The 12,002-nt window shown below is 36.1% G+C and overlaps 1 protein-coding gene across 4 annotated transcripts in view; it reads left to right on the forward strand.

Annotated features, from left to right (window-relative positions):
* The window catches only part of LOC144592920 (zinc finger homeobox protein 4-like), a 250,559-nt gene that overhangs the window by 205,571 nt on the left and 32,986 nt on the right, over positions 1 to 12,002 (forward strand). For all 4 annotated transcript variants that reach the window (XM_078398186.1, XM_078398188.1, XM_078398187.1 and 1 more), the window contains exons 5-7: positions 5,179 to 5,298; positions 10,701 to 10,834; positions 11,375 to 11,575. In XM_078398186.1, coding sequence (XP_078254312.1) covers positions 5,179 to 5,298; positions 10,701 to 10,834; positions 11,375 to 11,575 — 455 coding nt within the window. The remainder of the gene's footprint in view (positions 1 to 5,178; positions 5,299 to 10,700; positions 10,835 to 11,374; positions 11,576 to 12,002) is intronic.

A 12,002-nucleotide genomic window follows, 5' to 3' on the forward strand; every position in this document is an offset into this window, starting at 1 on the left:
AGAAATGCTGAGTGTCTATCTTTGTAAATTAATTGAGGTTTCTCTCCAATATAATGCGCAGAAAAATAGTTCAACGATATTGAATCAGTTAGAATTGGATTTTCGCAATTAACTAATTAGAACTCAATTGTTGAAATTGTTCACATTGCTAAACTTAATTAGACAGATGTTAATGTTAGTTTGATATTTACTATTGTGGTTCCAACAGGCATAATCAGAATATGTTTTATTCTACTGGCATAATCAGAATATGTTTTATTCTACTGGCATAATCAGAATGTTTTATTCCACTGGCATAATCAGAATATGTTTTGTTCTACTGGCATAATCAGAATGTGTTTTGGGGCCTTTTTTTGTCATCAAAATTCCTCAAATCACATTTTCCTGTGCATTTTATTTTGAGAATAATATCAGTTTTCCTAATGAAATTTAAAAAAAAAATTAAATAACTGTTACAGCAAAAGTTTACGATGATGGGCACATTTGTGAGAATGTGATTACTGTTTTAAACAAAAAAGGACAACTAATGATATCATTAAACTTGCTTTGGAGATCGCCTAACGTAGCTTTGTTAAGTAACTTCAATCGTAATTAAGAGAATCGAAAGCTTCAATATTCAACATGGCAGTGTGTGTATGTTTTTCCCATGCATGTAATAAACTCTATGCTGTCACATAGAAAACAAAGAGTTGGAATAAATGGGTTGTTTTCTGGCTGGAGGGATGTAACTAGTGGAATACCCCAGGGATCTTTTCTTGGCCCGCAATTGTTTTCCATTTACATTAATGACCTGGAGAAAGGACGAAATGCTAGGTTTCCAAGTTTGCTGCTGATACGAAAATAAGTGGAAGGGCATGTTATGATGAGGATATTGTAATTCTGCAGCAGGATATAAATGGAGTGAGTAATTGAGCAAACACATGTCAAATGGAGTTTAATGTGGGGAAGTGCCATGTCATGAAGAGGAATGTACAGGGATTAAAAAGGTGGATTATTATCTAAATGGAGAGAGAGAGGCTGTAAATGAGTGAATTTCAGAGGGTCTCCATGTTCTAGGGCATCAATCACAAAGTTAGCAGGCAGGTTCAACAAGCAGTTTATTGCAAAAGGATTAGAGTTTAAGAACGGGGTGGCGTATTGGTAGACGGTATTGGTGAGGTCAAACCTGGATTACTGTGCAATGTTTTGGTTCCCTTACCTAAAAAGTGGATATGGTAATGTTGGAGGCAGTCCAAAGGAGTTTCCCCAAGGTAATTGCTGGGATGAGTGGGTTGGCCGATCAAGAGAATCCTCACAGTTTGAGTCTGTATTCTTTGGAGTTTAGAAGAATGAAGGATGACCTTACTCAAACATATATGATCCTGAAGAAACTTAACAGGGGAGATGTTGAGATGTTCTCACTAGTGGGAGAGTCATGACCTAAGAGTCATGGCTACAAATAAAGGTTCCAGTCACATGAGATGGAGATGCAGAGAAATTTCTTCTCAGAGGCTTGCGAATCCCTGGAATTCTCTGTCCCCAAGGAAGGAGGAGGCCAGATTATTAGATGTATTTAAGATGGAGGTAGTTAAGTATTTGAAAGATCGAGGAATGAGGGTCATGATGAGGAGAGGGTAAGGCCAGCATTGATCAGCCATGATTCCATTGAATGGAGGGTCAGGTATGAGGAGCCTGGAGGCAAATTCTTGTTCCTATTATTGCCTTGGGTTGTTGCATTAAAAACTACTCTCAGCTCTTTTTAGACAAACTTTCTAAAGAGAACCTTATTAGGCATATAAGTTGCCATGGCCTTAAACCATTAATTTGATACATTTCAGTCTTTTCCTTGCAGTAAAGGAAATATTACTTGACTACCATTATTTTTCATTTCTGCAGCACATAACCTTACATTAAGTAGTCAACACAATGACAAAAATCAAGGTTTATTTTTAGATGTCAAAACTGCACACTTCATTACCAAAAGATAGACACAAAATGCTGGAGTAACTCAGCAGGACAGGCAGCATCTCTGGAGAATGGATAACATTTGGGTCAAGACCCTTCTTCAGACTGAGATTCAGGGGAGAGGGAGAAATTGGGATATGGAAGGGTAAGGTGTAAAAACAAGAGATCAAAGGGGACGATGCTCAAGGAAAATGTAGCATGGATCATTGTTTGCTGAGGGGAAGGTGACAACGAGGCATACAATCAGTGAAATTTAATCAGGAGTATAGTGAAACTAGGCGGAGAACTAGGATGGGGGATGGGGAACGATAAGGTTAGAGGCTGTGGAGGGCAGACAGCTGGAAGTGATAAAATCAGAAATTGTCTGAGAGATTATGGCCTGGTGCTCATCTGTGGGGTCATGGTCTTGACCCGAAACGTCACCCATTCCTTCTCTCCAGAGATGCTGCCTGTCCCGCTGAGTTACTTCAGCATTTTATGTCTATCTTTGGTGTAAACCAGCATCTGCAGTTCCTTCCTACACACTTCATTACCAATCCAGACGAGATATTTCTTTTCCTGATTATAAAAATATTTCACGAGCAGGATTTTAACATTTTGATACACATGGAGTTGAATGAATAAATAACTGAACAATGGGTTGAGGGTTCAGAATACGTCTGCTTTTCTGTAAACAGCTTTTAGTTTCTGCTGCTCCTTCACAAATGTTTTTCCTTTAGTGCATTTGAGTTAAAGGAGGGCTGAAAGGGCAGAAGTGTGTATCTGGTGGACGGTTTGCCTCAGACGTTTTATTTGTGGCACGCAGGAACCTTCTAAAGTTATAGCCTCAGCACTGCTGTTTGCTATTAAGTTGATGGGGAGTCGATCCCACAGTTGCTCTGTGCTGTTGATACAAAGTCTTTGTTCACGTTAAGATTAGTCAAACTGTTGTGAGGGTCAGGCCAGGGTCAGACTCCATGATGATGTATAGGAGAATATGTCTGGGAATTTCTCTCGCTCTTAAAACACATACCAGAAAGGCAGAAGAAGGCTGAGCAAACTGACTGATGAGACCCAGATGATAGTCACTCTTACTGGGTTTATAATTTGCCTTTTAACACACCATGTTTTATTAATGTGTGGCGTGATAGCCTTGAAAATTTCATGTCCCCCGAAGGTAGGGACACTTCGTGACACTTCATTTCCTCGCCCACGGGAAATGGGTCAGTAAATCCAGTGAAAGAACAATGTGTAAATTCCCGAGGATGCGAAAGGAAGGTCTCTTTGCAAGCTTGCTTAGGCTCCAGGCCCCGGCGCTGGACGTGAGCAGTGTGTATGCACTCGGTATTAAACAGCCCTATCAGGTATGATCAGAGAGACTCAGCATTCCAAACTGTGATCCCCTACCACCTTTACAGATATATCCCTGTCCACCTACTGTGACCAGCGAGCTTGCAGAATCTTCCCTTTGATTAACAATCAGGATTGGTATAATCTAGCGATGCTACCATAGAGGCAAATAGGAGGATGCACATGCGGTCTAATAGAGTTTGGAAACCAATTCTAATCACTCTGAACCGGGTTAATCTGTGCACATCGAGGTACAAATCAATTTAGATCAATCTGTTTTTAACATACCCTTGAGATGGATTAAAAGAGATCAGTTTAAAATTATCCCATTTCTTGGCTTTGTGTGAAGGCAAAACCTACTTGAATCATTTCTAATATGTACAGCAAATAAACCGAAGTGATTTCAGATTGCTAAAGGAAAATTAAACAATCTGTGCTTGTGTGTAAAAGCAAGCATTGCATTTTATATCCGTGTAGAATATTTTTAATCCGTTGATTGAGCACAGCACTCAACTTTATTATTTCTGCATTTCAGAATTTTGGAATGCTGTCACCCAAAAGTCATCTTAATGCTAAACTAGCAATTTTTGCAACCATCTGCTGCATATAATAGGGAATATTTCATCCTCCTGTCAGAACACTATCAATAAAACATAGCATTCAGACTGTGCTCATTTTCCCCTCTTCAATCACTGTAGCATTTGCAATGAAAATGTTATATTATATTTATTCCTGAGTTGATGCATTGTGCTTAAATGCAAAATGATACAGTGATATGGAACTTAAGGGGTTAACTTGTCTTAGTCAGTTAACAAAGGCATTGCTTATCAAACAAGGACTGGGGGACTATATGTCAGTGTGCTCGGGACCTGTTCGGCTCCTCAGGGTCAATTCTTATGGTTATTAAGATTTTATGAATCTGATGAGTGCAGTCTTTTGCTGTGATCGACAGGCCACAGCGCCATTTTCTTTCCATCTCCCAATTTGTTTAATTCCTACCGGGACCTGCAAATATGATTTTTATTTTGCAACCCGATGAACACAGCATGCAGTGCTGTGGGAGTTGCAGGCCTGGTTATCTGGCATTACTCAGACTGCTAAAAATTCATTAAAATGTGACATCAACACAGTGAGAGACAAATGATCACAGGATGAAAAGGAACAGTGGACATTTCATGGATTAGTGCTGCATAACCTTAGCTGTGCAGCTAACTGCATAAACTGATTAATCCAGCACCATTACAGCTTGGAAGAACACATAACTATTTAAATTGGTGTTGGCGTTTGTATTTATAGATTTGAATATAGAAATGAATGGAAGTATGCAATGCAATCGTTCTTTAGCAAACATTTTAAAAGGGTGTCAATGGTGCGGCGTTTGAAGGAATATTACATTATATCTAAAAGGCTGCCCCCTATAGGTACTCTGAAATTAATCATACATTCTCACATCGATATTACCTGAGAGCTAAAAGGTTTCAATTTTAAATTTTGGCATTCTGTAAATATTGGGCTTGGCCATGTTCAATTATGCAAGATCAATAAAATACTGTGAACAATTAAACTATCAATTCTCTATTGTTATTTATCTGACCACATGTGTTCAATAATCATTTGAATGACTGTTATGCAAAAACATCTAAAGCTCGACATTAATACGATTTTGCGTCCAGGCATGCAATTAAATACATTATTGCAGATTTACAAGTGGCGAGTGGTATTTAGAAAATAGTTCATCTTCCAATGCAAAGTGGAAGCATTGAAATCAATACTGGAGCATATTTTGCTTTTTTTTTAAACTCTCTGTGAAGTACAAGGTGCAGAATACAGTAATCATTCCCCCTAAACAAATCCTGAACTGTTTTTAATCTGTTGTCCTAACCTCCATTATAATTTTAATTACAGACGAGCAAAGTGAAGACTCTGAAGGTCCTAGTAAAACCATTGTTGCAGCTGCTGCTACTGATAACAAGGACACCAGTGAAAAAGACAACAATGAAAACAAGAAGTCTGACAAAGACTCTGGTAATACTTGTAGATTTTGTCATTTTTCCATATTAAATTTTCTTTTGATCTTAAAATTAAGTGCCCAGTTCCCCTCCCCCTGTCTCGATCGTATTCATCACATGTGTGTTTTACATGTGATTTCTATCAGTAGCCCCATGCTGACCTATTTTTAATCATAACCATCTGACAGGATAGATGAGGATAAGTTGGAGAATATTACAGAATGGCCAGTAAGATTATTTTTTAATCAAATAAGTTTGCGTGCTTGTAATTTTAAGCGCCTTTCATTAATCTTTGCTGTACTTGTGATTCCTCTGATGACATATTAATTTTGTTTAAGCCCAGGATTAGATACCAATCATGTATTTTTTCCATTATGCCAAGGCATATCAGTATCTTTGACCAGAGGCCTTTAAGTCTTTTTTTCTTCAGTCATTTTCCTCAGTAATACAAAGCAGCCTCTCTACCTGTACAATAAATTCTGCATTAATACATTTTGCAGTAATTGTCTGGCTTTAATGGCATCTTGCATTAAACCGGCATCTGGTATAAATACCGCAGAGTCTTTTCCATATTTTCCTTGGCAGATAATGTTGGGTGCATGATTTCCCGTTGTTGTTTCTTTGGTTTTTTTTAAAACATTTTGTATCAAAGACGAAACCACAGTCATATTAATATTATGCTGGCACTCCTTGCAGCACGCTAGGCATAGTCACACAATGTCATATGTAGTGAGGCAGGGCACTGACAGGTTAAAGGCTGTTGGTTTGAAGTGTATATTTCTTTTCATACACAGAAGCAAGGACTCTAAAAATGAATCTGTGAAAATAAATGTCCTTTCAAAAAGAAAGCACTGCGCTTTTTATGAAGATTACTGGAGTATTTTAGCAAGCATATTACAGCCGGCATGCTTATTTGCACCACTGCAGAGGCTCAAATCTAGGCCAGATTGACTGTGCATCAGAAAAATAGATTTTCACTTCCCATAATAGCAAAATCACTCTAGATAATGCAATACGAGCTCCAGGAAAATAAAGTCCAGTTAATAGTTAAACCTTGTCATTTTTTGTCAGTATTAGAATTCTTGTGTCACCCCATTGTGGCATACATTAGTTTATCTCAATAATTGGTACGTAGGTATAATCAGGATGCAGAATTTAAGACCCTAAGTACAAGCTTTTACTGGACTGAAAATACATCTGGTGAAGCAGAACTCGCCCATATCTCATTTATATTGTCATTTTAATCTAGTGTCACTTTAGATTAATTATAATCAAAATGACATTTTCTATGCAAATGTATTAATCTGGATAAACTCCATATTAGTTTTTCACTGCATAAATGTAATGTGTCTCTGACATAGTAAAAGAAATAGTTTTAATAATACAGTAAACACAAGTTAGATGGAAATCAACCTTCATTATTTCAAGTAATGGACGTATCTTCATTTATAAGGAAGTTTTCCTTTTTCACAATTACTAATTTATTTTTATTATTTTAATATAATATAGGAATTCGCTAAGCAATGAAAACATAATTCCTGATAGGTGCATTGAAATAAAATAAATCATCAAGTCTCATAATTTACAATTTGATTTTTAAAGCTTTTTCTTTTAGTTAATCGGAATATTGCTGCAAAATGTATTGTTATTCAACCATAGGCATATTAGTGCAAAGTTTGAGCTTAGGGCTTGATGCATGACTTAGTTTGACATTTAAATGTTGCCATTTGAACTACGGGTCAGTAATGGTTAACCTAATTTTCCATCTCTGTATTTCACGTCAATGACAAGAGATGTAAAGTGTAATGGGAAAGCACGATTTCTGCTATTGTTTTTAAAATTTTAACTCTAGCCATTTCCAATGTTTGAAGCCGATTAACAGTTAAGGCTGAACTGCACATATAGAACAAAAATAATATTGAGCTAAGTTTTTAATTTTAGAAATTGTACTACTTAATCCTGCAGATTAAGAATTGTCCTCCGAATCAGAAAATCTGTGGAATTTACATTCGTCGGTAGAAAAATACAGATTGTTATTGTTACAGCCATCCAGTCATATTGTTGACTACACAAGAATCAATTTCTATTTTTGAATCTCAAAAATGTAGTTACAAATATGAAATGTGTGGCCTGTCAATTTTTTATTAATATGTTCACCACTTCTTCACCGAATGAACCAATACCAAACATTGGAATTTGCAAATCTCAAAATTAATTTTTTGGAAACATTTATTGCATAATTAATTCTCATGGTTACATAGGATTGAAGATAAACATGCCTGTACCAATCTACATTACACTGCCAATTGCACGTAAAATAGGTTTACTATAATTCGTGATTGTGTCAGTAACCTGTTTAGAATTACAAATTGGTACAAATATGCGATCTTCAATATTTTTTTTAAGAATATGTTAAGGACAATATTAATGATTTCACTGAATGCAAGTAGCCGACATTTCAGAACCACCATTTGGCATCTTCAGTGCTTTTTAGGAAAGTTGATTGGTCTCCAGAATTATGCATCCTTGTTTTTATTTTCTCTTTTTGCCATTTAAACATACTGTTTTATTACTCATTTTTGAGTCCTTTTCACTTCATGTTAACAGTAAGCCTATTAACGTTTGGAATAGATCAAATGTGTTTTTACATATTATGTAAGATCATACTGCTTTTTTCTCCATTCCTTACACTATTAATGCATGTGGATAATTTAGTACTAATTTTTCCTAACAACAAAAACATCACACAAACAATGATGGCTGAGACCTCGACACAAGCTAAAACATTTATTTAGTAATTTTAAGCATTTGGATAGGAGACATAATAGAGGAATGCATTTTATTTGCAACCACTATGCAATAATTTGAATAGTATACTAACTAGATTATTCTATGTTAATAGTGCCATATTATTTTCAAGTTGATAAGCAATGTCAGGGTGATTCTTGAAAATCAAATCTCTCAGACAGCTGCAATCAACAACCAGGTTAATTGTCTGACTTGTAGACTAGATTTGTGCCGTGCAAATATCACACACCGCATTTTGTTTTGTTGTAATTGACCAAGCACCTGGGATCTTGAAAAATCTGTGTCATTCTGAGAAATATTGTGTGGCCGCTACTTAGAATAGTGCTTTATTTTATAGATAAAAATAAAATGAGGTCAGAATACATACATAAGCAGAAACAATTTTATGTTAAGGAATGTGACAGCAAGCTCTAGAGCTGAGTATTAAACATAATGTTAATAAAAATTAAATGTCAGCCATAAATGTAATATGTGCTGCTTAAGAACTTGCTTGTCAAAATATACCGTTTATGAGGTAAAAGTATTTGTCTGCAGACAAAAAATGTCCAAATTTTTCTACTAACGATAGCTCTTGTCATGAAGACAGTTCTAAGAGCATGTAATAGAAATTGCATATATTAGAATTTGCATACTGTCATCCATTTATAATAGTTTTGCTCCCATGTTTCATTTAAATAATTTATTGTGTATTTATCAAATACTAAAGTGTAAGTGTGTGTGTGTGTGTGTGTGTGTGTGTGTGTGTGTGTGTGTGTGTGTGTATGTGTGTATACGTGTGTGTGTGTGTGTGTATACGTGTGTGTGTGTGTGTGTAAGTATATATATATATATATTTATATTTCTGATAGGAATCAATTGCCCATTTTCATTGCATTATAAGATATATTTTCACGACATTGTCCAGTGATGCTATCGTCAATTTCAAGATAATTTAGTTTCAAATTGGCTGGAAGATGGCGAAAATTGAAAGTTAAAATTAGAAGTGCTTATAATAAACAACTGAAAAATGTCAGATGGTGCTGAGCAGGGATGAGCAAGGCTGGTAAATGAGGTTTTCTGTTTGCCATGAGATGTATGTGACATGCCTACCCAACAACAGTGTAATATCCAACTGGAATAAAAGATTATCTGGTAATTTGTTGTTCGAAAGAATGCAGTGATACACTGGGAAACAGGCATTGCACCCTCGTCTCTGACGTGTCTGCATTTTTGGTGTAATGTGCAGTTGGCTTGACTTTTATCCCAAATGTTTGTATCTCAGGTAGAGTAAATTTGGCTTAAATCTCATATGAGTGAAATAGAGTGGCATTCATTACTGTAGCTAAAAAAAAAGACCATCAATAATGATGTAGGAATGCACAGCAGACATAAACATATATTTCTGTTTAGCACGTAAAACACAGTTAATGTTTACATAGGCAGATCCTTTTGTCAAATGTAGTGTTGTGAACTGAAGCAGATTGGAATCCGGACTGCTGAGCTGGTCAAAGAGTAATATTGATTAATCTTTCAAGCTAGCAAGAGGTTATCTAAACAGCCAAGAAGTAATTATTAGATTTATCAAGTTGGCCTGGTTTGCAATTTTTGTTTAAATTTAATGAAACAAGAATAATTTTTTGGTTGGTTGAAATTCTATTTCATATTGTCACATAATCCCTTGCTTCATGTGTATAAAAATGATATTGGCTAATGGATTTTTTTTCCCAATTGGCACAAAAATATCTGTATGTTTCCCATTATTTTAGTTGAGTGCAGTTTTCTTGAACTGAGAGTACATCTCTGTTTTTGAGGCGATAGAAACAAAACAGACTTAGAAGGAAGGTTTTATTTTAAACACACTATCAAAGCAAGGAATCAAGTACAGCAATGGTCTGAATTACTAGAATCATATTGTTGAATGCAAAGGTGAAATCTTTCCAGATGAGCACCCAGTAAACAAGTGACAAAGACCGGGTTGTTCTTTTCATCCAGGTGGAGGTGTTTATAATCTATTATCTACATACAAATGAGTTACTGATAGAGTTGAAACCGAATAAATATTAGAATGCACTCCTTATATGTAAAGACAAAGTGTCGTTCATTTGAGAGAAACAAACCATTTTAACTAGTAGGAAAAAAAACTGCAGATGCTGGTTAAAATCGAAGGTAGACACAAAATGCTGGAATAACTCAGCGGGTCAGGCAGCAACTCAGGAGAGAAGGAATGGGTGACGTTTCGGGTCGAGACCCTTCTTCAGATTGATCATCTGCTGCCTGACCCACTGAGTTACTCCAGCATTTTGTGCCTACAAACCATTTTAACTATTGTTTTTTGGTGTTGTTTCTTCATGTTTCTGGATAAGATGAATAGCAAACAGAATATGCCATCATTCTGCTTTGTGTTAATAGAATGCTTTACTTTCATTTAAAAATCTTTAATACTGAGTGTTTCTTTGTAGGAAAGGAAATCATTTGCAAGTATGTCCCTTTAAATGACAAGCTAAGTCGAAACGGTCTTTCCACCAGTATTCAGAAGTAAATCTCATGGATAATCACATAGACGTTCTTTGATTTCCTTGTGTTGATTTGTTCATGTGTTTGCATGCAGATAAATTTATATTCTCTTCGCAGGAACTGATGTGATATGTTCAGAACCTCAAGAAAGCCCTTTGGTGGAAAAACGGTCGCTGTCGCAGGGGGGAGATGAAGACTTTCCTTCCAAGACACCTCATTCGGCTGGTAACAGTAAACAAAATCAGGAGCAGGTAAGAAACAAAATAAACCTCCTTGTTGTTTTTTAAGCTTTGCTTATTATTTTTTGCAATCAATTACTTATTGGATATTTACCAGGAAATTATCAGATCAAGGTACCCTGACGATGATGACATTTTGCCCAACATAAGTTGATGTTAATCGTTCAGTTTCAGTAATTAGTTAAATGGAATTTGTCTTAATTTTTGAAATGGATGCCAAAATTTGCTGCATTGTAAACAGGCATATTGCAAAATGGCAGACTACATGTGAATCCAATTTTTCACAGTGCAAAGACAATTTGAAAGAAATACACTTCATTCAATTTGATTAGCCATTTTTTTTTTATCAGTACGCTACTGGCCCTTGTTGAAATGAAGGAAGAAACATTGAATTCAATTTGACTTCATGTTTTATGAATGTGCTGGTCTATCTCTCTGCAGAATGAAATGATATGCACATCTTACTTTTGAAAAACGTAGAGCACAGGAGGTTTTCCTGTTATGTACCACCGGTTTTTAATATAAATTGTATTAAATGCTTTTTGGTTTCAGCTTTACCAGTGCCCTTACTGTAATTATAACAGTAAGGATGCAAACAGGATCCAGCTGCATGTCATGTCCCAGCATTCCATGCAGCCTGTCATCTGCTGCCCTCTCTGTCAAGATGTTCTCAGCAACAAGATACATCTCCAGCTCCACCTGACCCACTTGCACAGCGTGGCACCTGACTGTGTGGAGAAACTACTCACAACCGTAAGCACTTTAAAATCTATCTCAATAAACCGGCCTTTCCCTTCAGAAGTGGAAGTTAAAATCAATCCACATTTTAAAATACAACCCCGCCAGAAGAGAACTCTCACAGAACGCGATGTAATCCTGTCATGGTTTTACGTTGTATAATAATTGCTGCCTAACTGCCAGTTAGCAGAAAGTTCCCCGCGTTTCCCTACTTTGAAGCAAAATTATAAACCCAGTGCATTAAGAATAAACATTTCTGATCTCCATACGCTATTTTTAGTATTTCAAGAAAATTATTGTGAGAAAAGCAAGATTTAAAGGAGAACATGGCCAAAGGAGAATGGCGCAAGAGGTAATGGTCATGCATCAAGTCAAAAACTATCTAGGTGTTGAACACAATTGTATAAAAATAGCAGTATAGAGATAAATTTATGAACACTCG

This window comes from Rhinoraja longicauda, chromosome 4 (assembly GCF_053455715.1).
Source record: "Rhinoraja longicauda isolate Sanriku21f chromosome 4, sRhiLon1.1, whole genome shotgun sequence".
In the NCBI taxonomy this organism is placed as follows: domain Eukaryota; kingdom Metazoa; phylum Chordata; class Chondrichthyes; order Rajiformes; family Arhynchobatidae; genus Rhinoraja; species Rhinoraja longicauda.